We start from the raw sequence: 24,923 nt of genomic DNA, 5'->3' as shown, positions 1-24,923 counted from the left end.
AAAAGACAGACAGCACTGGGAATAAGTCACTGTTTTATTCATTTCCTTCAAAGCATTGAGGCAGTTGGAAAAGACTTATGAAATTCACATTTCATAAGTTGATAAATAGGTTGTGCAATCTAGGTAGAAAATGTGTTCCCTGTGATCTGGAAATGTGATCCCTTAATCCCCCTTTATTAATTGCAACAATCACTCCGCAAGTTGAAGTCATCTAAAAGTCACAAAAGTAACATTTTAGAGGAGTCCAACTACAGAGGGCAACAGTAAACATTGCTATGGAGGTAGCAATAGTGGCTTTGGAATGGCTTAGTCGACCTCCTCGATGGTTGGGCCGGAGGATCCACCTCCTGGAGCAGCACCGGCTCCTGGGAAGCCACCGGGCATACCGTCGGGCATTCCACCTGGCATGCCTCCAGCACTCTGGTACAGCTTGGTGATGATGGGGTTGCATACTTTCTCCAGCTCCTTCTGCTGGTGCTCAAACTCTTCCTTCTCAGCAGTCTGAAATTTTTCAAACAGGAGATGCAAAGTCATTTTTGGGTTTGCTAACGCAAGTTTAGAAAAGTAATCAAATAGCCACATAACTAAAATGTCTCGACTGGAAAAATTACCTGGTTCTTGTCAAGCCAGCTGATGACTTCATTGCACTTGTCAAGGATCTTCTGCTTGTCCTCATCACTGATCTTGCCCTTCAGTTTCTCATCCTCGACGGTGGACTTCATGTTGAAGGCATAGGACTCCAGACCATTCTTAGAGGAAACCTTGTCGCGCTGCACATCATCTTCAGCCTTGTACTTCTCAGCCTCCTGCACCATGCGCTCAATGTCCTCCTTGCTGAGACGACCTGAAATACACTTACAGTTAACCTCTGAAGTGACCGGCAAAATCAGTACATTATATTTTAGTTAAGAAAAAGATTTACCCTTATCGTTGGTGATTGTGATTTTGTTCTCTTTGCCAGTGCTCTTATCAACAGCTGAAACATTCATGATGCCGTTGGCATCAATGTCAAAGGTGACCTCAATCTGGGGAACACCACGAGGTGCAGGGGGGATTCCAGTAAGCTCAAACTTGCCTAGCAAGTTGTTATCCTTGGTCATTGCACGCTCACCCTCATAAACCTGATCAGAGAGGAAATTAAGATAGCAACGTTAAAGGAGATCCAAGTGACTTTGGTGAGAAGACTTAACTCTTAATAGAACTACTTGGTACCCACCTGAATAAGCACACCAGGCTGGTTGTCTGAGTAGGTGGTGAAAGTCTGCGTCTGTTTGGTTGGGATGGTGGTGTTACGCTTGATGAGGACGGTCATGACGCCACCAGCTGTCTCAATTCCAAGGGACAGAGGAGTGACATCGAGCAGCAGCAGGTCCTGGACGTTCTCAGACTTGTCACCGGAGAGAATGGCAGCCTGGACAGCTGAAACAGAAGGGTGGAGAAAAAAAATAAAATAAGAACCTTGGGCAACTTGAGAAGGTCAAATATCAGTGACAACAGTCGCTCAGACATCCAAGGAAGGTACTTGCACCATCTTTGGTTTTTCAACCTCTGGTGGAAACTACGAATGATAAGGAATAAACTTCATCATAGCGAAGGAACAGAAAGAATTAAACTCAAAAATAGCTCACCTGCTCCGTAGGCAACAGCCTCATCGGGGTTGATGCTCTTGTTGAGCTCCTTGCCATTGAAGTAGTCTTGGAGCAGCTTCTGGATTTTGGGAATGCGAGTGGAGCCACCAACCAGGACAATGTCATGGATCTGAGCCTTGTCCATCTTGGCATCACGAAGGGACTTCTCAACTGGGTCCAGGGTGCCACGGAAGAGGTCTGCATTGAGCTCCTCAAAACGGGCCCTGGTGATGGAGGTATAGAAATCGATGCCCTCATAGAGGGAGTCGATCTCAATACTGGCCTGAGTGCTGGAGGACAGGGTACGCTTGGCCCTCTCGCAGGCGGTGCGGAGACGGCGAACAGCTCTCTTGTTGTCACTGATGTCCTTCTTGTGCTTGCGCTTGAACTCTGTGATGAAGTGGTTCACCATGCGGTTGTCAAAGTCTTCTCCACCCAAGTGAGTGTCTCCAGCAGTAGATTTTACCTCAAAGATGCCATCCTCAATAGTGAGGATAGACACATCGAAGGTGCCACCACCAAGATCGAAAATAAGGACATTTCTCTCAGCACCAACCTGAAAAGACAAATAAAAGCATAAGTATCTGCACATCCATCAATAAGTTGTACAACACTAAGAAACGTCGCTCAGACATCCAAGGAAGGTACTTGGACCATCTTTGGTTTTTCAACCTCTGGTGGAAACTACGAATGATAAGGAATAAACTTCATCATAGCGAAACTAAGGCTAAAAAGAACTGAATGAGGTCACCAGTTCATAAAGCTACTATAACATGCATGTTTAAACTAACCTTTTTGTCCAGACCGTAAGCAATAGCAGCAGCAGTTGGTTCATTGATGATACGCAGAACATTCAAGCCAGAGATGGTTCCAGCATCCTTGGTGGCCTGTCGCTGAGAGTCATTGAAGTAGGCAGGCACTGTGATCACAGCATTGGAAACAGTCTGCAAGGAGAGAGTGTAAATTAACCCTAGTTGCCACTTGGAGTGAAAGGCAATATTAACAGTTCAACTAAAGCATAGTGCATGTCGCTCAGACATCCAAGGAAGGTACATGGGCCATCTTTGGTTTTTCAACCTCTGGTGGAAACTACGAATGATAAGGAATAAACTTCATCATAGCGAAGCACATCAAGTCAAAGGGGAGTTCAATAGAGCTACTTGACAGAGCTGAATGATCACTCACCTTTCCCAGGTAGGCCTCAGCAATTTCCTTCATCTTGGTGAGGACCATGGAGGAAATCTCCTCAGGGTAGAAAGACTTGGTCTCACCCTTGTATTCGACCTGAACCTTGGGACGGGTATTGTCGTTGATGACATTAAAAGGCCAGTGCTTCATGTCAGACTGAACAACACCATCATCAAACCTGCGGCCGATCAGACGCTTGGCATCTATTGAGGACAAGAAATGGGTACACATTTAGGTTATGTAGAGGTTTAAAAAAAAAAAAAAAAGTTCAAATCTCTTGGCAAATATTTCGCTCAGACATCCAAGGAAGGTACTTCAGCCATCTTTGGTTTTTCAACCTCTGGTGGAAACTACGAATGATAAGGAATAAACTTCATCATAGCGAATAATTTTTGTAATGATTTTTTTTTTTATAAATGACTACTTACCAAAGACTGTGTTGGTGGGGTTCATAGCGACCTGGTTTTTCGCAGCATCTCCAATCAATCTCTCTGTATCTGTGAAAGCTACATAACTTGGAGTGGTCCTGTTTCCTTGGTCATTAGCGATGATTTCAACTTTTCCATGTTGGAAGACACCTACACAGGAGTAGGTGGTCCCGAGATCAATACCAACAGCTGGTCCCTTGGACATTGTGTCTGGAAAAAAAAAAAAAAAAAAAATTAAAAAATTGGAGTTAAAGAGAACGTGATCTAGGCCTTATCGATTACTTATCCAACATACTGCTGTGAAACCACATAAGACCAAGCCCAGGCCAGGAGCATATGCGGATATGAGTCAGACCACGTGGTTTGAGCTTCTGGAACAGTCTATGGTCGATTACTGAATTAAGGATAACATCGATCGAAATATGTTCTAAATGCAGTTTCAAACCAATTCTGTCACTATACTAAAAAAAACAAAACAAAAAAACACGTATATTTAAAGAAAGACGGTATTACAACCGGTATTGTGAGACCATGTAAATCTAAGTAAAGATTAAGGTCGGTTGAGGCGCGTGATAAGATTACACGAGGTGCCAGTCGCGGTTTAAATTTAACGTATTGTTCTCTCAGGTATTTTACTTGTAGTAACTATAGGTAAATTTATCTTCAGACTTTGATTTTTTCTTTGAAAAAGAAAAAAAAAAAACAGAACTAAAAAGCAGAATATGCAAGGGAAACTACTTTTAATATGCAACTCAACCGTACCAAATACAATAAACAATAATGGGATCATTATTAATGGTTCAGAATATCTGAAAAATGTTCGATATAAATATATTAATAAAAAAAAAACTAAATACAACTCTTTAAATTGTATTTAATAACAAAACAGGGGTAACGCTGTGCATGCAGAGAAGTTGGTTTTAACTGTAAGATTATAAATGCTATATAATCGATAAAGATAGAACAAAGACCTTACCAAGCTGGAAAAAACGAGATGAGTGAAGATGCCGGTTGGAGAGCTGGAATGGCGACAAGCTGCCTCGCCTTGCTTCAATAAGAGAACGGTCGAATGTTCTGGAACAGCATATATTGCCGGTAGCTGAGCCAATGAGATTTCAGATAACTCGACTTCAACCGTAAGCACCAATGTAAAATCGCAATACTCCGTGTAGCCACGCCCATTAAGGAAGAACCAAGGATAAAACTGGTTAGAAAAAAATTCCAGACCATCCCCCTCAGGTTTGCCGCAACCGCTGTCAATGCGGAACAGTTTGTCCTGCCGTACAAATGAACGAAATTCACTGGAAATGCTACGATGGTACAGCAAAACACAAATGTTTGACAAATAGATTAATAGATTGCGCGAAGATAAGCACATAAATACATTTAAACTATGCCAAATATAGCCCAAATATCTAAATGACTTTGGTTTGGATCAGTATGTCTTGTCTACTAAAGTATATTAGTTATTACATATTATACCATTTGTAATAGAGATCGAGTAGATTATATGTGTTTTTTACAAGATACGAAGATAGCACATGTTGATAATACTCTGCTCCACTGTGTATCATGCACGAGGAGCTGAACACACAACGCCGACTGAAACCTGAACCCTGATGGATCTAGGGTTTGGGGCAGAGTGTCAAATATTTATTTATTTAATTTATTCAGTTATCAAGAAAAGGGATACGAATTAAACGAAACGATTAAAGGAAAGAAAACGAATCGGAGGAAATAAACTTTCGCAAGAGCCCAGTAGGTGGCGATATGAATGAACAATTCGAATCACCAAAACAAAAAAAAACGAGGAAGTGTCCACAACATGTGGACATGGAGTTCACTAAACGCTGAAAAGTCACATGTTAGGCGCTAAAAAATCCTAATATTTAACGAGTATATGTTTTTTTTTTAGCCTAAAACAATACTGAAGAGGAAGTTACATCAAAAAGTGAACCAGTTTTAAGCATATAGAGGCATATATATATCACATTCTAGAAGATTCACCAAGCATAGCACCCACATGTTACATAAAAAAAGTTTTATTTCATAAAAAAACAAACAGTTTCATAGAAAAGACATTGACTTTAAACAGGGACATTGATAACAGGGAGAGCAGCAGCCATTTCAGGTTAAAAAACACATTTTAATATATTCTAATGATGAAATGTCATGCAGTCTATTGCAATTTTGTCATTGGAACACTTCAAAGCTATTAAACTGTAAACAACACATTATAATAAAACATTTCTTTACATTCAGTATAAAAATATTGTTAACCAGCAACAATGTAAATACAGAGCAGCTAACAGTATATACAAAAGCCTATATTCATCATCTTTTATTTTTCCTGAAAGAGACTAAGTGAGCACCATTGTTCGTAACAGAACTGCAAAATCAGTTCAGTCCCTTATGAGGATTCAGATACAGCTGAATTTTCCTCTAAAGTTCAGTCTCCTTGACACAAGCTCCATCAAGTTTGTTACAAGCTGTTCTTGAGCCGTCTTGTGTTTCAGTGATGACATCTACTGTAACTACTGAATTTTCTGTTTTCTGTGGCGTTTCTTCCACTCTGTATTCTGTGAAATTTGAGTTCCAAAAGCCTAGACCGAAAATCAAGAGAGAAATGAAATATTAGTGATTTGTAAAGACAAAAAAGCTTAAGTGTTTTATCTACCAGATTTGATGGTTTAAGTGGTTATACCTTGTCTTCTCCTCTCCTGGGACTGCTTTTCTTCATGACTGGATTTTGATTTGCTGCTTTCCACAGACTGCTCTGATTCTTCATTCTCTGTTATGAAATCAGATTAAAATGAACAATTGTATCCAAAAATTAAACCCCAGCTAAACCCTAGAATATAAATTAAGCTTGAATTAAAGTATAAATATGTAAGTAATCTTATCTTACCTTTTTTCCAGGCTATATGTGCCCTTCGCAGTCTGATCACGAAGAAGCTGACTACAATAAGTAAAGCTATTATAAGGGATGTGACCAGCAGGATCAGCAGTGGTGAGCTTTCCTTATGATTGATTTGTTTGTCTTTGTCCCCTATGCCCAAATCTGCAATTACACAAAGTAATATAATTATCATCAAATAATGACTTAGGATAGCATCACAAAGCCATAAGAATCATTAATAACATCATTAATGTCCTTTACATGTTGTTGTTTTTTTTAATTTGGACTTGCAATTGGCAATCATTTATTTGAGAACAAAATGGAAATTTTGTTTTGCTAACTTGTTGGTACCAAAGAAGCATTTTATTTTTCATAAGCTTCACACCTTGTGAGTTGGTGCCATTTTTAGTCAGGTATCCTTCAGGTGAATTGGACTCTGAAGAGTTTATGTTCTGTGCTGAAATGCAAAGATAGATTTGATCAATTTCACAACATAAAATAAGCAGGAATGAGTGGTATATTATGTTCAGTATATCATGAAATAAATTTAATAACACTTACTTGTCAAGTTTATATCTGTTGCTGTAGAATGTTCCTCTACTGAAAGAGATCAAAAAGCAAATAAATTAATCACAAAGCACCAAACACTAAAATTGACTCATACAAAACACACATTTTAGATGAAACTGAAATATTGTTAATAAGTGTTTTATCATGCAAAATTGCATATTTACCTTGTCTGTGATTTGAGGTAGTTCCGTCTCCTGTTGGGAGCACTTCAGTATTTTCTGACGACAATTCCATGTGTGCTGTGATCAGATGAAGTAGTTTTTAATCAGTTGTGAGGTATCAAATTTAAAAATCAAAAAGAAAAGAAGATAAATAGACTGCCTAGAAGTGACTATGTGCAGTATGCAAGAGCTACCAGTAGGTGGAGGCAGAGAGTCACAAGGAGCAGAAGCTATTTCCATTCTGTGGTTTTATGTGAAGCCCTCACACAGAAGGGGGTTTTGCTTTTATTTTTAAGCGAGCTGTATTTAAAGTATTCTGTCATGCACTTTCTCTTTGGACATCCCTAATTTATGTAGTGTAATTGTGACGCCATATATGTCATTACTTTCCAAACACATATGAAATTATTGTTTAATTTGGGGGCAGTTGTGGCGTAATGGTTAGAGAATCGGACTTGTAACTCAAAGGTTGTACCGGCAGGAAATGTAGGTGGGGGGAGTGAATAAACAACACTCTCTTCCACTCTCATTACCCACAACTGAGGTGGTCTTGAGCAAGGCACCTAACCCCCAATCGCTCCCCGGGCGGCGCAGCAAAAAACAGCTGCCAACTGCTCCGGGTGTGTGTTCAAATTCTGAATTTGGGACAACATACTTGGCTAAAAAAAATAAACACTCACCTGTACTGCTAATGGCAGGAGAAGAAGTGGCTGTGGTCATTGTCTCAGTTTTTAGCTCATCTCTAGTACTGGAATACCTTGATGTAGAGGCCGTAACAGCTATATGAAAACACAATAAAAACATTCAATTACTCAGACTGTTTGACTGTTTACTTATAAGAATCTGTTATACTAAGTATTTGTTATACTATACATGTTTAGTGTGTCTTTTCTGTATAGAGAACATAGTTTTGTTCAGAGAAATAGCTGACTTCCCTGACATCATGTGACTGATCACTCTAATGTGGACCACACATTCACTTAAATGGGAAACTACCAAATACTCCAAAGTGTAGATGCACTTTCCTTGTGCAGCACAGCCAAACAAAATCCCCTTATCTTTCAGTTCCCTTTTCTAATAATGGTTAATGGCATCTATGGCAAAATGCTCCTGTTTATTGGTCACATGTTTGGGAAATCAGTGATAGTGGTGAGGTGTGCGCAAATATGGTGGAACTGATTATATGTATCTGAAACTTGTTTTATGTACCATTTGTGGTACTTACAGTGATTTTCAATGATGATAAAATCCATCACTTGTTTTTGAAGGTCTTTGTGTTTTGCCAAGCACATCACCGTTGCTTCCCTGATATGAGTTTTGATTGTTAAGATGCTAACTGCCATTGACCTGTTGGATCTTCCCTCCCGCAAGGTATTGGGTAGAGCTGTTAGGGCAAAACAGGGCATATATATATTCAGTAATCTGTGATATTTTTTTTATTTTTATTCAAATAATCTAAGAAACTCTCAATTTACTGTTGATATACTATTGTTCACATTTATCCTTAGCTGACCTGCTTCAGAATATTGCGGTTCCTCTATTTTCACGAGGTATTAGTAGTTTCACAGTGTGTGAAATGTCAGAAGGCATGGGAATTTATTTGTCAATATATCTGTTTCACAGTATGTCTGTGGGTGTTATTTTGTAATGTTTTTTAAAAGAAGTCTCTTATGCTCACCAAGCCTGCATTCTAATATGTATATATATATATATATATACACACACACACACACACACATAGTACTGGTCAAAAGTTTGGAAACTCTGTGCCCCCATAACTGTCTGCCCACGCAGACACTTCTCGTAACTTACCTTCAATTTCAACGCCACTGATTCGCCAAGAGAGTTCAGGTGGGTTGCCACTCGCTGTCACTGAACATTTGAGGATTGTTTTATCATCAAACTCAGCCATTTCGATTTTTGGGGTTGCTGTGACCAGATCAAAAAGAGTCTCATTTCATATTCCATTATTCATCAGCAAATCATTTTAGTCATATTTCATGCATGCTTTCAGAAAAGATGAGTGATAAAATATTTACCCAAAACTTTTACTTTGAATCTTTTTGAAAAGACTCTATCTTCATATATTTGACATCTGTAAGTCCCTTCATCGTCGAAGGTAACGTTAGACAGGAGTAATGTATATTCAGAGTGGTTTAAAGTAAAAATGCTGCTTCTTGAATCTCGTAGACCTGTAAGAGAACGTGAAAAAATGTTTAATGTTTATGAAGTACAACAAAGAGGACATGTAAATGTATTTTAAATGTGTTTTTCAATGGTTTTCATACAATATACAGTGTCCTTGCCCTCACCTTTGATGTTGTTGAAGAACATAACATGTCCTCTTGGATTTCTCCACTCCACGAATGCTTTCTCACTGAAATTATTTCGAGGACATTTCAGTACCAGTGTGTCTCCTTCTGCCACTGTGAGAAACTTTGTTGCCAAACATTCTCTTATGCCTGTTTAGAAAGAAGAAAAGTAAGTCAGAAACAACAAAGCATTCCAACCTTAGACATTGATCAATGCTAAATACAGTCAAAAGGGTGGGCTAGTATAATGGAAGAACAGTAGGTTGATAAGGGGGGCAGATAAGACCGCAGACACCCTACACTTTGCTCTGACTCATTTGACTATTCTCAACACTCTTATGAGCTGTGGCTGAAAGTGAGAAGGGGCTACACTTTGCATTATAGAAAAAGTGACTGCTGTAAGTGGTCTTTTATTTGCTTGTGTGGTTGCAGCAAGAGAAAACTTGCCACTGTGACACATAAAAGTGACATGCTAGTGCTGGAACAGGAAACAGTGGTGTTAAACGTTACTCACAGAGGTGTAAACATAAAACATAAAGTTCTAAATCAAGCGACATGGGGGCGACATTTTTTTAGTCATATGTAAAATTGACCATAATGTGCCTTTGTATGTGGGAGTTACAGTACCATAAAAGTCTTTACTGATATATTGTAATGTTTTTGAAAGAAGTCTCTTATGCTCACCAAGCCTGCATTCTAATATGCTGATCTGGTGCTCAAGAAACTATTTCTTATTATTATCAATGTTGAAAACAGCTGTGCTGCTTAATATTTTTGTGTAAACTGTGATAAACTTTTTCAAGATTCTTTAATGATTCAGTATTTCTTTTATTCACCTTTGAATTTAATTCCTTATAATAATGTAACTTAATTATAATTTTTAAATATGTGCAATATATTCACTGATACTGTCTTTCAATATTTAGGTCCATTACTTAAAAGCTTCATGTCCACTGCTGTGTTAGTACCGTATTTAAGAATATTTTCCTACAACCACAAGGTGAGCAAACTTATAAACTAAAGTTATATCATTCAACACATTTTGTAATAAACTAAATGAGTGCACAAAATGTTAAAATCATCTAAAAAATCTATGCCATTATACAATGAAACACTTAGAGCACTGACATACATCGGACAACGTAACCTACCCAAACTATACTCATGCAAACTACCTGCAGGTAACAGGTATACATTCACAAACCAGTCAACCACAACGCCACTTTTTCAGAGATATAGCTGCAGATACAGAGTCAGAGATATAGCCTATACCTTTGTAAGTAAGAAATGTATTTGTCTTACCTCCTACGATGAACATAAGAATGTGAATAACAAAGACTGTTTTGATCTCCATACTGCGCGCTCTTGAACTCTGAAGCTCACTTCCTCTGCATAGACTCTTTTTAAAGAGAGTCGCTTCCATGACATCATGAAATGTCATGGTCTTTCCCCTGAGCGAATTTATGTGTGAAGTTTCAGGGGCATTTGGGCCAGAGGCTGGTTCTCATTTAGCAAATTCACTTGCCACCTTTTGACCTATTAAGTTCTCATCTCTCATCTCATCTCAACTTATCTCGACATATTAAATTCTGACTGGGCTCAGCTTTCTACTTAACAATTTCATAGTATATGAATGTTCAAATATAATATAATATAATATAATATAATATAATATAATATAATATGTAAATGTTCAAAAGTTCGGGGTCAGTAAGATTGTTTTTAAAGAATTTTTTACTTTTATGCTTTTACTTAGCAAGAACACATTTAATTGACCAAAGTTGCAGAAACATTTAAAATGTGACAAAAGATTTCTATTTCAAATAAATGCTGTTCTTTTAATCTTTCTATTCATCAAAAAATCCTGAAATAAATGTATTACAGTTAAATATATTAAGCAGAACAACTATTTTCAACATTGATAATAATAAGAAATGTTACTTGAGCACCAAATTAGCATATTAGAATGATTTCTGAAGGATCATGTGACAATGAAGACTGGAGTAATGATGCTGAAAAACTGTAAAAGTCAGCTTTGCCATCACAGTAAAAAATTACATTTTAAAATATATAAAGTTATTTTAAATTGTAGTATTTCACAGTATCACTAACTCCAAACTTTTGAACAGTAGTGTAGCATAATATAATATAGCTGCGAGCAGCAATTATCGGAGTTCAAGCGCTTTAAGGACTTTAAGCACATGCGTAAAAAGGTATTATGTTTTATTTAGCAAGCATGTAACCACTTAGATCATAGATGGAAAAGACCATTTACAGCTAGTCTTGCGTAGCCAGACCTTCAGACTGACGGCAGAAGGACTCTATCGCAGCTTTCATTGGCCAAGGACCACCCAAGAGGACATTTGACTGACATCTAACGCAACCAATCACAGTTCGTTTTGTTCTGCGTCATGTTTAGGGGCGTGACAGTCTAAAGTCGATGTCCCTACAATAACAGACCGGCGTGCATCTAATAAATTTGTTTATATTTCTTTTAAATTTTGTTTAAATTTGTTGTGCAACAATGGAGCCGCAAACTTCACATACTTTTGAAAATCCAGCGTTTAGTTTATCCTGGTAATCGCTCATTGTCACAATGACGGCGTTCTTCTTCTACAAGGGGGTTTGGCGTCACGGCATTTGTTTCCAGGTGGATCATTAAAGAACGCGACACACATGTCTCCCGGACATCCTGTAGAATTCAACCAACCAGATGACAACTTTGAAAATCCTGAAGTGTTTCCAGTTAAGTGTGCCATATGCATCAGATGTTCAGCCAACTATGCCATCTATGGTCCGATCTCCATAAAAGTTGGCATGCTTCTTTAGAGCCATATGCTGCATGTGCTCACCCATTTTTGTAAAGTTCTGAGTTTTCGGTTAGGATTTATAGGCTTTTGCGGGCACTTGGCCACGCCCCATTTCTAAATGTTCCTGTTATAGCTACCCCTAGGGTAAAGTTCAACTTTTTTTTGATAATTATTGACCTAGAGAGTCCATAGAATTGTATTGCACTGGTTTGGTTCTGATCAGGCGAAAAACCTAGGTCTAGTTAGCAAAAGTAGGTTTTTTACATAATCACGGATATTTAACAAACAATTCGATGGACAGCGACAGTCCTAGAGGCAAAGTTGCTCAGAGTGAGGAGTTATACCATATGGTACAAATGTCATGGGTGTGTGCGAAAAATCGCTGATACACAATCTTTTGTGCACATGAAATTTACGAATTTCTCACAAACCTCTAGGGCCGCGAGTCTAACAGGCCCAGCGAGTTTCTTTCCGATCGGCCTCCATTAACCTTGTCTGATAGCTGCTCAAACTGCTGATGGCAGACATATTTTTAGAGATACGTCAATGGCTGAATCCCAAATGGCCCCTAAACCTTCATGGTCTTCCTCTGAGTCTGCACTTTTGTGACATAATGCCGCTTTGACTGCTGGGTAAAGTCCTCTGCGTAGTTTGCAGACTTGTGTGCGCATCAAGGGCGCATAGCGGCAGCAAAGGGGACACTTGCAAGCACCCTTCTGAAACCTAAAATGATGAATGGGGCACCCTACGGTCTTGTGGACTTAACGGACACACGGCAGCCATTCTAAGTCCACAAGACCGAAAGTGCATAGAAGCGTGCCATTTGGGATTCAGCCATCGTCCTTATTCACAGACAATCATGGCACTTCGGACAAAGACATTGGCTGAATCCCAAATGGCACTCTAAACCCTCAGGGTCTTCCTCTGAGTTCGGACTTTCGCGACGTAATGCCGCTTTGACTGCCGGGTAAAGTCCTCTGCGTAGCTCGCAGACTTGCGGGCTCAGCTGAAGTGCGCGTCGAGGGCGCCTAGCGGCCACAAAGGGGATGCTCGCGAGCACACTTCTGAAGAACGGATGTGCTACTTGGCCGTCGGGTGTGGAGCGTCGGTTTGTTGTGTCAAGGCAACTTTGGACCCAGACGCTGCCGACGTGAGCGGCAGGGGAGAAGGGGAGAATGCTGGAGAATGCTGATCCTTGGAAATTTTACCAATTACAATAGGGTTTCAGTGTTTTACCGCTTGAACCCCTAAATATACTAATATTGTTAGTTTCTTAAAGATCTCCATCAATTTTAATGACCTTCCTCAGTTGTGTGATGAATCATCCAGTATCTACACCAGGGCTCGTCAACTCTCGGCCCCCCAATCATCTTCATCTGGCCCGCGGCACCTCAATCTCCCTCCTCCTCTGAGGGACTGACCTGAGAAACGGTTTCTGAAACGATTTGGATTCATTCGGACCGCCCTGTCACATCTATCATCTGAGGTGATTTCTCGGTCAGTAACGACAAATACAGAACAAATAGCGCTGTTTTCAGGCGTTTCACTAGTTTACTTTGAACTACGCAGCACGGCCCAGTGGATAACAGAACGAAAGCTTAAAGGAGCTGCGTTTATTCCAGGTCACCATTATTAAATAGCCTTGCCACATCAAGTGAGATTAGCGCTTCAATTCGACACACCTCTCGTTTACAAACTACAAATCACTCGATGATTAAACTACTTTTAAATCGGATGAAACAGCCTCAACATTCTCAACAAGACTGATGAGGAAAACAGGAGAAACATTGTGCCATGAATGAAGATAGAAGACTTTTAAATCCCAAAATCACCACACTAACACACAAACTTTTACCGTGAATAAACTGTAGTAAATTACCATGGTTTTTGGAAATGTGGAATATTTATATTGAAAACTATGTTATAGCCATTTATATTGCAGTATATTCATTACGTGGGTAGGGGAATATATAATTCATGTTTTTGTTAAGGTGTATTTTACCTGTGTTTAGGTGTTTTTTTATAGACCTATACAACATATAATATCATTTGACATCGGTAGTTGTGAGTAGCCATGTATGGTTTTACCTGTGGTTACCAAGTCTCACTGTGATGATATTTTCATTTAAGCCTAATAATTAATAAAATAATTTTTACCAATAAGACCCCTTCCCCCCTTTTTGATTTGATAATCCGGCCCTCGAATGAAACTACTTGAAGAGCCCTGATCTACACTGACCATCTCTTGACTTTGGCAGAATATTTCAGTGTTGAAAATCTGGAACTCAAAGTGTATTTTAAACCTGGAAATAAATAGATGTTTTTAAAATAGAATATTTTTCTTTATTATTTAAAAGCAACCATCTACTTATTTAGATGTATTTCTATTTAATTCTGTAGATTTTGTACTATTTCTTTATAAAATCTTCTGATTATATCTGGATATTTATGTGAAGAAATTATTCAGATTTTATAGCACAAGCATCTAACAATGTTGGATGGTCGAATAAAAGATATTTTTAATCTCTATGACAGCACCCTGACAGCGTCACTATAAGTGTCATCACAGTATGGAAGATTGCACAAAAAGGCTAAACAACTACGCAGAAACAGGAAGATCTTTATTAGCAAGGGGAAAAAAAACACATGATCAAATTCACACTACCTACTGACCACCACCAGGCAAAAAAACAAACTTCCCTATTTTGATACACAACCTCAATAGAGTAAAAATCATACATTACGTATCTCACACAACTGAGTATTGTTACAGACATAATTGCATAATGGATATACCTGTTGCTTTATATCTGTTAATTATGTATATTATAATACATATTCTATATTGTATTACAGCAGTAGTTTTGTCGTTTCTGTCACCAAGTGCCTGTTTACGCAGTGCTGGTCTGCTATGAGTAAAACAGCTTATTTTCTGGCTAGGACATTATATGACATGGATGTAAACACTGCAGTGAATGAGATGCTGATGCAGTGTTGCCAATTTAGGATTTTGTCACTAGATTTGGTGACTTCCCCACCCCCTTTGAGACTTTTTTCAAAAGTTTAGGGACAAATTTACAACTTCTTGGACAAACCTTATCTAGATTCTTACTTTTCCGACTGATCTCTATTCATATTTATATAGATCAATGAATTTGCCATTATTATATCTAGTGACATTTAGCTTTTAGCTACTTTCAATTGAAAGCAGTTGCAACACTGTGCTGAAGGCCAATAAGATTCGCACAGTGTAAATGTCTTCAGGCGTTATGAAAGTGAAAGTGACATGTGAAGGCCAAATATGGTAACCCATACTCGGAATTTGTCCTCTGCATTTAACCCGTCCAAGTTAGTGCACACACATTAAGAGTAGTGAGTAGTGAACACACACACACACACACTACAAACCGTGGACACACACACCCGGAGCAGTGGGCAACCATTTTTCTGTGGCGCTCGGAAAGAAATTGGGGATTAGGTGCCTTGCTCTAGGGCACCTCAGTCATTTCCTGCCGGTATTTTGAGTCAAACCCGCAACTTTCGGGTTACCAGTCTGACTCTCTAACCATTAGGGCCTGAGACAATCAATTATATGGTCAGAAGAACCATGTGAAATCCCGAATGCCTTATTTTAAGAAATGTCTTATGTGGTTGTTTACATCCATATAAACACAAAGTGTGTCTTTTAGACCACTGAGAATAAAGAATTTGTGTATTAGCAGAATCTTGGTTTGCCATGGTTTGCAGCTCTACATTAGCAGAAAGCATGCGGTAAAGAGACAGAAGCTGATGGAGCGCCATCTAGTGGCTGCTGATTGGAAACAACCCAGCAAAATAACTGGTCCTAATTTATGTGATGTCTGGAAACTAATATTTTTAGTAGGGAAATCGACACGCACAGTAAAACACACGGGGCGCCTTCTGTTTGTGAGACGATCTCTAGCTTGAATACTATGGAATAAAACGTGTAGACCCAATATTATTACAACACTAATTCAAACGAAAAATTATGTAGGCCTATTATACAGACAAGGCTTAAGCCTAGTCCCAGACTAAAATGCACGTTTGAGCTGTTTCAACTGAAAGCAACTTGCACGAACATCTTAAAATATTTCAGTGCCATTGTTTTGTCTCAAGCTGCATAGGCTAACTGTAATGTTGTTGTTGTTTGTTTGTTTTTTGTTTTAATAAGGCACTTTTATAAAAGCCACTTAAATATCCTAATTGAAATGCCTTATTCTGGCTTAATCTAGCCCTGTCTATGAAACCAGACGTTATTTGTTCTATCACAAATATGTAGTCGAGACTTTTATTTTGACACGTCTTGTTAACTTGAGCTGACCCGGTGGTGATTCGGCGCACACAAAAAAACGTGCGAAGGCTGCTGGAAACTTCTAGCGGAACGGCACTCAATAATAGCTTACCACTTCTACCAGTAAACCAGACAGTTTAAATACTTTTAACCTACAGTACCTGACAAGATGTCAGTTATCGAGGAGGAGCACATCCGCGGCGGCGTTTTTAAGGACATTAATGCAGATGATGAAGATCATCAACCTACAGTGATTGAGAGTTTGTGCATGAACTGCTATGAAAATGTACATATTATTATTATTATTATTATTATCATTATTAATATTATTATTATTATTATTAGTAGTAGTAGTAGTAGTAGTAGTAGTATTGGGTAATGCGTATGTCAAGTATTACTTTTTTTTTTAACAAATTAATACATTTATTTGATGCCAATTTTATGACCCGTCCAGGGAAGCACACGTCTTCTGCTTACTAAGATCCCTTTCTTCAAAGAAATCATCATCAGCTCCTTCACATGTCCACACTGTAACTGGACCAACTCAGAAATCCAGTCTGCTGGCCGGATACAAGATCAAGGTGTCCTGTACACACTACAAGTGAAGACCAAAGAGGTACGGACTGTTAACGTGGACCATACTGTTTTTAGATATTTATTATACATTCATGTAGGAGGCATGTCATGTAGTCATATTTGAAGTTTATCCCAGGAATCAGCAAGTAGTTTTTCCTTTTGTGCAGGACATGAATCGAGAGGTTGTGAAGTCTGACAGCGCGTCCACCAGAATTCCACAACTTGATTTTGAAATTCCTCCTTTCACACAGAAGGGCTGTAAGTTATGTATTTCCATTTTGACCTCTAACTGAAGTACAAGTCTGTTATTGAAAAGATGATGTTCTGGTTGGATTATAATGCAGTTACAGCCTGTAACTCAACTTGAATTTTTTTTTATTATGGTGTAATGGATTATAATCTGCAGAATGATATTTTGTAAATTATAATATAATAAATACTGTTTGTAAGTTTATCAATAATTACTTTTTGTCTTCTTTCTGATGGGTTAGCCTTGTCCACAATTGAGGGCCTTCTGGACAGAGCAGTGGCAGGTTTAGAACAAGACCAACCTACTAGAAAGGTGTGTTTTATCTGTGTATCTCAGATTTTAAAAAAATAAATAAAAAAAATCCTTGAGGTCATGTTTTTAAGTAGCCTTGTTCATTCTGTACGTTTCATCAGGTGTGAAGTATTTATGCAAAGTGTTCTGTTTTCTGTTAATGTTCTTCACTGCCAAAGCAGTGGCAATATTTTTAATATGGGGTTTAAAAAGGAACTTATTTATTCTTTTAAAAAAACATTAAATATAAAATGATTAAATATATAAATATATAGAGAATAAAGATTTTAAAATTATATCAAGTTCCCTTTATAATATTTAGATATAAATGTATATATTTAGAGAGATATAATTATATATAAATAGAGAGAGAGTTCTGTTTATGTTCCTGTATATCTGAATATATTTATAAACAGTTCTGTTTATGTTCCTCTCCGCATTGCAGGCAACAGATCCAGCTGTAGCTGAAAAAATAGATGAATTCATCCAGAGGCTGAAAAAACTTAAAGAAGTTGAAGAGGAATTCACATTAGTAAGTTTTGCTGAAGGAAAACTGCAGAAAAATTCCATGCGATTGACAAAGGATTAAACTGTATTATTATCATGAACTAATGAATGCCGCATTTGTCTTCTGTCTACAGATTATTGATGATCCATCAGGGAATAGTTTTATTGAGAACCCGTTTGCGCCTCAGAAAGACACCGCTCTCTCTGTCACGTATTACACCAGGACAGCTGAACACAACACTGCACTAGGAATAGGGGTGAGAAACTGCTACAGCATCTGTTCTGCTGTTGACTTCAACTATGAGTGCAGTACTGCAAGATCTCAGTTTCTTCAACATCTACCATCTCTTTTTTTTAGGCAGAGGAAGAACAAGACGATGAAAAGACAGGGGATGATATAGACACAATGAGAAATGAGGTATTAGTGTTCAACACTAACTGCCCAGAATGCAACGCCCCGGCCAATACAAACATGAAGCTTGTCCGTATCCTTTAAAATACCCCAGCAAATGACATGAATTTTCAAATGTATTCCTGTTTACACCTGGTTTTAAGATGTGTTTTGGTCGATCGGATCACAAGTAGACGATGGTCTTCAGCTGACAATGTTTAAATCCCGTCTGGCTAGCACGCTTCCCATAATGTTTATGCATTAGGTCAGTAGGCGGAGAGTAGACGGTCTTTTGTGGCTGTTCCAACACATTCGACCACATGAGTGTTTACACTACGAAAGCAATCTGTTCAAATACATTTTCTACTACCTTTTGAAGTGGTTGAAAGTGAACAAGAAGGTCATTTTGACACATAATATGTATTTACCGTTCAAGCCTAAATAGGCAGCAAATAGAACTCAGTTCAGTTCTCGTCTTCAGTTCTCACTTAATGACTTAAACTGCAATGCTTAGAAATGCATTAAAATGATAAGCTTTTGTGACTGCGCAGCACAGCAACATCATGTGAGCGTAACGGTGCATTCATATGGGGCGTCGGCGTTAACGCTTCTCATTTACTTTGAATGGGTGACATCGTGCATTGCCGAACTGAATTGTGGGTTTCGTTACGTAGGTTTTCAACTTTTAAAGCGCCAACGCAGGCGTCAGCCAATCAGAATGCCTATGCAAATACCCTAGCACAGACGCTAGCCAATTGAGTTCATGCAACACCAGAAAAGTAACGTGATAGGCTGTTGTCACTATGACGGTCGTGTCAGCACAAGCTTCAGACATGCCTTCTGTCAAGCGTCGACGCAGACACCCCGTGTGAATGCAGCGTAACAGTGATAGAAACAATAGTCCAAAATCTCTAAGGGTTGACAAATTTCTACCGGCTAATCAGGTCTACTGGTATATCGCCCACCTCTAGTACCAAGGGAGCCCTTGGAGATTTTCATTTCAAGTTGTGGCTAAAATTAGCAAATCTAAGTTTTGCAAGCATTTTAGTGTGATAGTCTTTTGTGAAATTGGCACTGCATAAAATGGTACATGGAGAAATGGTACATAAAAGATGTCTAAAGGCCCGTTCACACCAATAACTATAAGGATAATGATAAAGATATAGTTCTAAAATTCGCTCAAAGTATAAAAGAATAGCAGAGTCCACATCACAACTGAAACGATATCGTTGGAGTCACTGTAAGAATGATTTTTTTTCCAGCTGATGAACAATAAAAACATTGACAGCCCATCAGAGTCCAGAGTCTACTTTAAAAAGCTCATGCGTTTAAAGTGGCAGATGACAAAACTGCAGTATGTGCTTATTGTTTTTGGTGTGAACAGGCCTTAACAGTTGTGGGTTATAATTGAAAAAAATCAGTTTATTGGTCCCTTTAACCCAATTGCAGAAATTCCACACTTTAAAGAGGTCATTATAATGGCCACTAATTGCGACAGCTGTGGACATCGCACCAATGAGGTGGGAATAATAAACCATGCTATACATTTGTTTATTTTTTTTGCTGTTCTTGTGTTATGTATTGGAATTTATTGTGAACATCATTAAATAGGTGAAATCAGGAGGAGCCACAGAAGAGCTGGGAACCAGAATAACTCTCCACTTAACCGACCCTTCAGATATGTCCAGAGACCTGCTGAAGGTGGGTTTGACTCCATGTGACACAATGTCAGCATGTTTTACCTTTTCATCATTCATATGTATGTGTGTAACAGTCAGAGACGTGTAGCGTGTTGATTCCCGAGCTGGAGTTTGAGTTGGGGATGGCTGCTCTCGGAGGGAAGTTCACTACGCTGGAAGGACTCCTCAAGGACATCAAAGACCTGGTAGGAATCAAAGCCCAGCTAACGCTTTGGTTGTTATCAACAAACAGCCTCTTTTATGCTTATTTCATGCTTTTATGCTTATTTTAGATTGTTTCAAAAAACCCCTTCATGTGTGGAGACAGCTCTTCAGCAGATAGAACAAAAAAATTGGAGGCTTTTGGGCAAAAGATTGACAAGGTTTGAATGATATTACTAACATATCTGTTAATGTTCTTCACTGTTAAAGGATTAGTTCACTTTAAAATGAAAATTACCCCAAGATTTACTCATCCTCAAGCCATTCTAGGTGTATATGACTTTCTCCTTACTGATGAACACAGTCTGAGTTATATTAATAAATATCCTGATGCGTCCAAGCTTTATAATGGCAGTGAACGGGACCAACGAGTTTGAAGTTCAAGAAAGTGCATCCTATTCATCACCGCCTTTTGTATTCAACTTACAAAAAAAAAAACCTAGCTGGCGTCAGTTACTCTTTTTTCCGTAAGTTGAATACAGAAGGCGTAGGACGTAGCGTAAGCATTTTGAACTGCGAGAGGCATTACAGTTTCTTCGTATGTTGAATACGGAAGGCAGTCTGGCAGAAGCTAGATATTTTACTTTATAACTTGTTAATATGGATATTTTTCTTACAAAAACTCATCGCTTCACTTCAGAGGGCCTTTACTAATCCCCCGGAGCTGTGTGGAGTACGTTTATGATGGATGGATACACTTTCTTGAGCTTCATACTCGTTGCCCCGTTCACTGCCATTATAAAGCTTGGATGTGTCAGGATATTTATTAAAATAACTCAGACTGTTCATCAGAAAGAAGAAAGTCATATACACCTAGGCTGGCTTGAGGGTGAGAAAATCTTGGGGTAATTTTCATTTTAAAGTGAACTAATCAAATATTTTTAATTATATAAATATTATTATATAAATATATATAGTTTTTTTTTTATTTAAAATAAGTTTCCTTTTATTTTATGTGTAGAATTGTCAAGAAATTTAATTTGTTGTGTTTACACAATGTTTCTTAGATAATGGCAGGGGAAATGGATGTGCATATTATCCTGGACGATCCGACAGGCAATAGTTATCTTCAGGTGAGGCCAGTTAAACTTTTTTAACATTGTTTTATTTAAAGAATCTTATTAAGATATCTTATGGTTAAGCTTAAAATTTAATGTCTTCAATTGTGTGATTTTTAAACATTTGGATGTATATATCTTGTTCTTTTTATGTGAAGGCTAATCTGACTCCTTTTTGCAGAATGTTTATGCCCCAGATCCAGATCCAGAAATGAAGATTGAAAAGTACACCAGGACCTTTGAGCAGAACGAAGACTTAGGGCTCAATGACATGAAAACCGAAGGGTACGCAGAGAAATAGGCTTAAAGTCAGAGAAAAATGGAGATTATATGTTGCCAAATTCTGTCTAAATCATTATATAACATTATTTAATTCATTTTTACATTTATTGTAATATCTCATGTAATTACCACTTCTGAAAACCATGTGGTCTTTAAAAAGCATCATTATGATTTGAGAGGGGAAAAAAATAACTATTTTGGCTTGAATAAATGCAAGGTTCTGAATTTTCCTTGCTGCCTATTAAATAATTAAGTTATAAGTTATGGTCATCTTGGCTATGAAGCACTTGTGTTAATTAACAGTGTAACAACAGAACTGTTACAAAGTTTTTGTAGTACTTAAAACTACAGACAATAAAGTAGTCTTAAGCACACTGCAGATGTGAATCCTGTGAACGCATTTTCTTTTCCTTTAAATTGGACTGAATCATAAAGGCTGTAATATAATAAGAGTTTTGTTTGTACAATAAAAGTGTATCAAATATGTAATAATATGGTGGTGATCTATTTAGGCCTAACTTTGCACATTTCAGTAAGAAATCTAATTAACAATGGCTTCAGCATGACATCAAAACTCAGCACAATGCTGTAGCTAATAGATTTTATGACTGTATGGGAACATGCAGTTACACTGATGAAGAGGCATTCTGTTTTTGTTTACATTTATTGGGCTATATTGTGTTTTTTTATGTACTTGTTTGTCTAGATAAACCAGTAAGTTTGGCCATTGTTTATTTATATTTGCACTTTTCTAATTATCAATTATTCATCCTTAATATTGTTACTATTGATAAATGATACCATTTGTCGAGTCTCTGAAGAATAGCACCCAAAAAAAAAGCCATTACATCACTGTCCTTTTAATAGGAAACAACAGTGTTCACAAATTCAGAAACATTATGTATTGTTTATCGCCATTCCTTCTCAAGACTGCCCAAAATGTGTAAATTTGCATAAAAATAATGGTAGGAATTATATAGTTATTATTGGTTTTTAATTTTTGTAGTCAAATTATTTTTATTGTTTTAGTATTGTAAAGCACAGTGAGCAGTTGGTGACCAAGTAAATTGTTATTGTCAGTAACTGACATGACATGACAAGTCATGTGATGTCAACATGGTGGTGCCCATAAGAGGAGACTCGCTCCATGCACAATTAAACGGCTTTTTCGGTTTAAATCTTCAGCTCAGAAATTTGCATAATTTAATGATTTTTCTATTTTTAATTACGTGCTATCAATTTCGTAGTGTAAAAAACACCGAGTGCCCCATTTATACTGTACTGGGGGTGTATCATACTTGATACACTTCTAATTTGAGCTTCTCTTTTAGACTATTCAAGTCATGCAGCACAATGCGGCTTCGAGAAAAACAATGAATCACGGGTTCTTTGTGCCTTCCACTGGCACTTAACATTTATTGAAACAACATAAACACTGAACAGCAGATAAAGGACATGACTTGCATGTAATTTAAAGCGGTGACAAATAAAATGTAACCAACATTGGTCCATATACAATGAACTACTAAATGTTCATTCACCCCGCAAATGGAGTTGTTTTGTTTGTTTTTCTTTCAGCAAGGATAGTCCACCATGATGGCAGGTTAAATGTCCCATGGCCATTTATGGCCAGTGGTGGTGTAGGTCTCTTCTTGTGTGAGGGAGTGCGTCTGTCCAAAAGAGCAATCATCAATATTAGAAATAAAAATCAGTTTACAAGATGCAGCTGTCGTCTTCATTAAAACAAACACAATATAACGTGAAGGGAACATAACATTGCTTGGACTCAAACTAGCGGAGCTGCGTTTGTGTCATTGTCCGTGAACGCAAAGGCCCGTTACTTGCTCTTGGCAGGCTTCTCGGTTTTCTTGGGCAGCAGCACTGCCTGGATATTTGGAAGCACTCCGCCCTGCGCGATGGTAACGCCGCCTAAAAGCTTGTTGAGCTCCTCGTCGTTGCGGACAGCCAGTTGCAGGTGACGGGGGATGATTCTTGTTTTCTTGTTGTCTCGGGCTGCGTTGCCTGCCAGCTCGAGGATCTCAGCAGTTAGGTATTCCAGGACAGCGGCCAAATACACGGGGGCTCCTGCGCCTACGCGCTCGGCGTAATTTCCCTTGCGTAATAATCTGTGTACACGTCCGACTGGAAACTGAAGTCCAGCTCTGGATGAACGAGACTTGGCCTTTGCGCGGGCCTTCCCACCGGTTTTACCTCTTCCAGACATGTTTTGACAACAAAGGAACGGCCTGTTTGGCTAGTAACGTCGTGTTTAGTGTTGGTAGTCAAATGCGCTTTCGCTTATGATGTAAGCAGGGATTGGTATTTATACCCGGATGTGTGCTCTGACTGGATGGATTCACTGTACAACAAACAGCCAATCGCCGCTCAAAACTCAGTCCATGACGTTAGAACGCCATCCAATCGAAACCGAGACTGTGCTCACTCTTATTTGCATGCCGACTCTATAAATAAGGGGCAGAAATGTGCGCAGCTCGTTCGCATAACATAACGATTCTGTTGACAGTTGAGCTTTTGTGAAAAACCGACACAATGCCTGAACCTGCGAAGTCAGCGCCCGCTCCCAAAAAAGGGTCTAAAAAAGCTGTCACCAAGACCCAGAAGAAGGGGGATAAGAAAAGGCGTAAGACCAGGAAAGAGAGTTACGCCATTTACGTGTACAAAGTACTGAAACAAGTCCACCCGGACACCGGCATCTCCTCAAAAGCTATGGGCATAATGAACTCGTTTGTAAACGACATCTTCGAGCGCATCGCCGGAGAAGCCTCGCGCCTGGCGCATTACAACAAGCGCTCCACTATCACATCCCGGGAGATCCAGACGGCCGTGCGCCTGCTCCTGCCGGGAGAACTGGCCAAACACGCCGTGTCCGAGGGCACAAAGGCCGTGACCAAATACACCAGCTCCAAGTGAAAGTGAACAAACAAGATGGACTGGACTCTATCCTTAAGGATGGAAGACGAAAACCATCCACTGTTGTTTGATGTCCGCATGAGGGACCTCTGGTACATCTCGAGCGTAACGCAGCTCTGGAAGAGCACACGCACAGTGCTTTCCATCCGTAACACCAACATTCACCTGAGGTTGTTCATGTTTGATCGTATTTGCACGTGTGAACACTTGTACTATTATGGCATATGGTCGTCATTTATTAAGTTACCGGAGGAAAACACTGTGGCTTTGGTTTTTATTGATTTCTTGTATGAAAACATTTTGCTGTACTGTATTCATACTGAAACAAATGTCGTATGCCTGAATGTTTCTTCATAATTACCCTGCCATTTACCACAAATAAATATATTGGTTAATGGTAACTACAACCAGAATTGCGAGTTTTCCTG

General features: G+C 38.6%; 5 protein-coding genes and 4 non-coding genes across 10 annotated transcripts; 2 read left to right on the top strand and 7 right to left on the bottom strand.

Annotated features, from left to right (window-relative positions):
- Positions 1 to 16: 16 nt before the first annotated feature.
- hspa8 (heat shock protein 8) lies at positions 17 to 4,410 on the bottom strand. The gene is made up of 9 exons (XM_051910947.1): positions 4,221 to 4,410; positions 3,245 to 3,454; positions 2,814 to 3,019; positions 2,420 to 2,572; positions 1,629 to 2,184; positions 1,217 to 1,419; positions 923 to 1,121; positions 612 to 844; positions 17 to 501 (listed from the first exon to the last, which is right to left on the bottom strand). The coding sequence occupies exons 2-9, from the start codon at positions 3,447 to 3,449 to the stop codon at positions 307 to 309; spliced, it is 1,950 nt and encodes a 649-aa protein (XP_051766907.1). The 5' UTR covers positions 3,450 to 3,454; positions 4,221 to 4,410; the 3' UTR covers positions 17 to 306.
- Positions 1,498 to 1,593, bottom strand: LOC127521979 (small nucleolar RNA SNORD14). The gene has a single exon (XR_007932494.1). It is a non-coding gene; the product is annotated as a small nucleolar RNA SNORD14 (small nucleolar RNA).
- On the bottom strand, positions 2,252 to 2,347 carry LOC127521981 (small nucleolar RNA SNORD14). Its single transcript, XR_007932496.1, has one exon. It is a non-coding gene; the product is annotated as a small nucleolar RNA SNORD14 (small nucleolar RNA).
- Positions 2,657 to 2,752, bottom strand: LOC127521982 (small nucleolar RNA SNORD14). The gene has a single exon (XR_007932497.1). It is a non-coding gene; the product is annotated as a small nucleolar RNA SNORD14 (small nucleolar RNA).
- On the bottom strand, positions 3,106 to 3,201 carry LOC127521980 (small nucleolar RNA SNORD14). The gene has a single exon (XR_007932495.1). It is a non-coding gene; the product is annotated as a small nucleolar RNA SNORD14 (small nucleolar RNA).
- An 860-nt stretch (positions 4,411 to 5,270) lies between the features above and the next one.
- On the bottom strand, positions 5,271 to 10,653 carry LOC127521601 (cytotoxic and regulatory T-cell molecule). Of its 2 annotated transcripts, XM_051910948.1 has the most exons (12): positions 10,489 to 10,653; positions 9,187 to 9,336; positions 8,914 to 9,066; positions 8,687 to 8,803; positions 8,100 to 8,258; positions 7,555 to 7,653; positions 6,878 to 6,952; positions 6,705 to 6,743; positions 6,529 to 6,600; positions 6,153 to 6,305; positions 5,949 to 6,035; positions 5,271 to 5,847 (listed from the first exon to the last, which is right to left on the bottom strand). In XM_051910948.1, exons 1-12 carry the CDS (start codon positions 10,625 to 10,627, stop codon positions 5,687 to 5,689), a joined length of 1,404 nt encoding a protein of 467 aa, XP_051766908.1. In that variant the 5' UTR covers positions 10,628 to 10,653; the 3' UTR covers positions 5,271 to 5,686. The 2 variants fall into 2 exon arrangements, with proteins under 2 accessions (XP_051766908.1, XP_051766909.1); XM_051910949.1 differs by lacking the exon at positions 8,100 to 8,258.
- Positions 10,654 to 16,340: 5,687 nt separating this feature from the next.
- zpr1 (ZPR1 zinc finger) lies at positions 16,341 to 22,056 on the top strand. The gene is made up of 13 exons (XM_051910950.1): positions 16,341 to 16,594; positions 16,763 to 16,924; positions 17,052 to 17,142; positions 17,376 to 17,446; positions 17,871 to 17,957; positions 18,067 to 18,189; positions 18,291 to 18,417; positions 19,773 to 19,843; positions 19,935 to 20,024; positions 20,098 to 20,208; positions 20,296 to 20,385; positions 21,232 to 21,297; positions 21,464 to 22,056. Exons 1-13 carry the CDS (start codon positions 16,478 to 16,480, stop codon positions 21,581 to 21,583), a joined length of 1,326 nt encoding a protein of 441 aa, XP_051766910.1. The 5' UTR covers positions 16,341 to 16,477; the 3' UTR covers positions 21,584 to 22,056.
- Positions 22,057 to 22,949: 893 nt separating this feature from the next.
- LOC127521604 (histone H2A) lies at positions 22,950 to 23,879 on the bottom strand. The gene has a single exon (XM_051910954.1). The coding sequence runs from the start codon at positions 23,786 to 23,788 to the stop codon at positions 23,402 to 23,404; it is 387 nt and encodes a 128-aa protein (XP_051766914.1). The 5' UTR covers positions 23,789 to 23,879; the 3' UTR covers positions 22,950 to 23,401.
- A 170-nt stretch (positions 23,880 to 24,049) lies between these two features.
- LOC127521605 (histone H2B 3) lies at positions 24,050 to 24,902 on the top strand. Its single transcript, XM_051910955.1, has one exon. It carries the CDS (start codon positions 24,115 to 24,117, stop codon positions 24,493 to 24,495), a length of 381 nt encoding a protein of 126 aa, XP_051766915.1. The 5' UTR covers positions 24,050 to 24,114; the 3' UTR covers positions 24,496 to 24,902.
- Positions 24,903 to 24,923: the final 21 nt, after the last annotated feature.

The sequence above is a fragment of the Ctenopharyngodon idella genome, chromosome 10 (assembly GCF_019924925.1).
Source record: "Ctenopharyngodon idella isolate HZGC_01 chromosome 10, HZGC01, whole genome shotgun sequence".
NCBI classification, from domain to species: domain Eukaryota; kingdom Metazoa; phylum Chordata; class Actinopteri; order Cypriniformes; family Xenocyprididae; genus Ctenopharyngodon; species Ctenopharyngodon idella.
The sequence above is the reverse complement of the archived record's forward strand: the minus strand, read 5'-3'. Positions and strand labels throughout refer to the sequence as shown.

Coding starts and splice junctions, on each gene's coding strand:
- zpr1 (XM_051910950.1), top strand. CDS start 16,478: ATGTCAGTTATCGAGGAGGAGCACATCCGCGGCGGCGTTTTTAAGGAC. Junction 16,595..16,762: donor GCATGAACTGCTATGAAAAT/GTACATATTATT, acceptor TGACCCGTCCAG/GGAAGCACACGTCTTCTGCT. Junction 20,386..21,231: donor TTGGGCAAAAGATTGACAAG/GTTTGAATGATA, acceptor AATGTTTCTTAG/ATAATGGCAGGGGAAATGGA.
- hspa8 (XM_051910947.1), bottom strand. CDS start 3,449: ATGTCCAAGGGACCAGCTGTTGGTATTGATCTCGGGACCACCTACTCC. Junction 3,020..3,244: donor CCCCACCAACACAGTCTTTG/GTAAGTAGTCAT, acceptor TGTCCTCAATAG/ATGCCAAGCGTCTGATCGGC. Junction 845..922: donor CACAATCACCAACGATAAGG/GTAAATCTTTTT, acceptor AGTGTATTTCAG/GTCGTCTCAGCAAGGAGGAC.
- LOC127521604 (XM_051910954.1), bottom strand. CDS start 23,788: ATGTCTGGAAGAGGTAAAACCGGTGGGAAGGCCCGCGCAAAGGCCAAG.
- LOC127521605 (XM_051910955.1), top strand. CDS start 24,115: ATGCCTGAACCTGCGAAGTCAGCGCCCGCTCCCAAAAAAGGGTCTAAA.
- LOC127521601 (XM_051910948.1), bottom strand. CDS start 10,627: ATGACATTTCATGATGTCATGGAAGCGACTCTCTTTAAAAAGAGTCTA. Junction 7,654..8,099: donor TATCATCATTGAAAATCACT/GTAAGTACCACA, acceptor GTTTTCATATAG/CTGTTACGGCCTCTACATCA. Junction 5,848..5,948: donor CCAGGAGAGGAGAAGACAAG/GTATAACCACTT, acceptor TTTTCGGTCTAG/GCTTTTGGAACTCAAATTTC.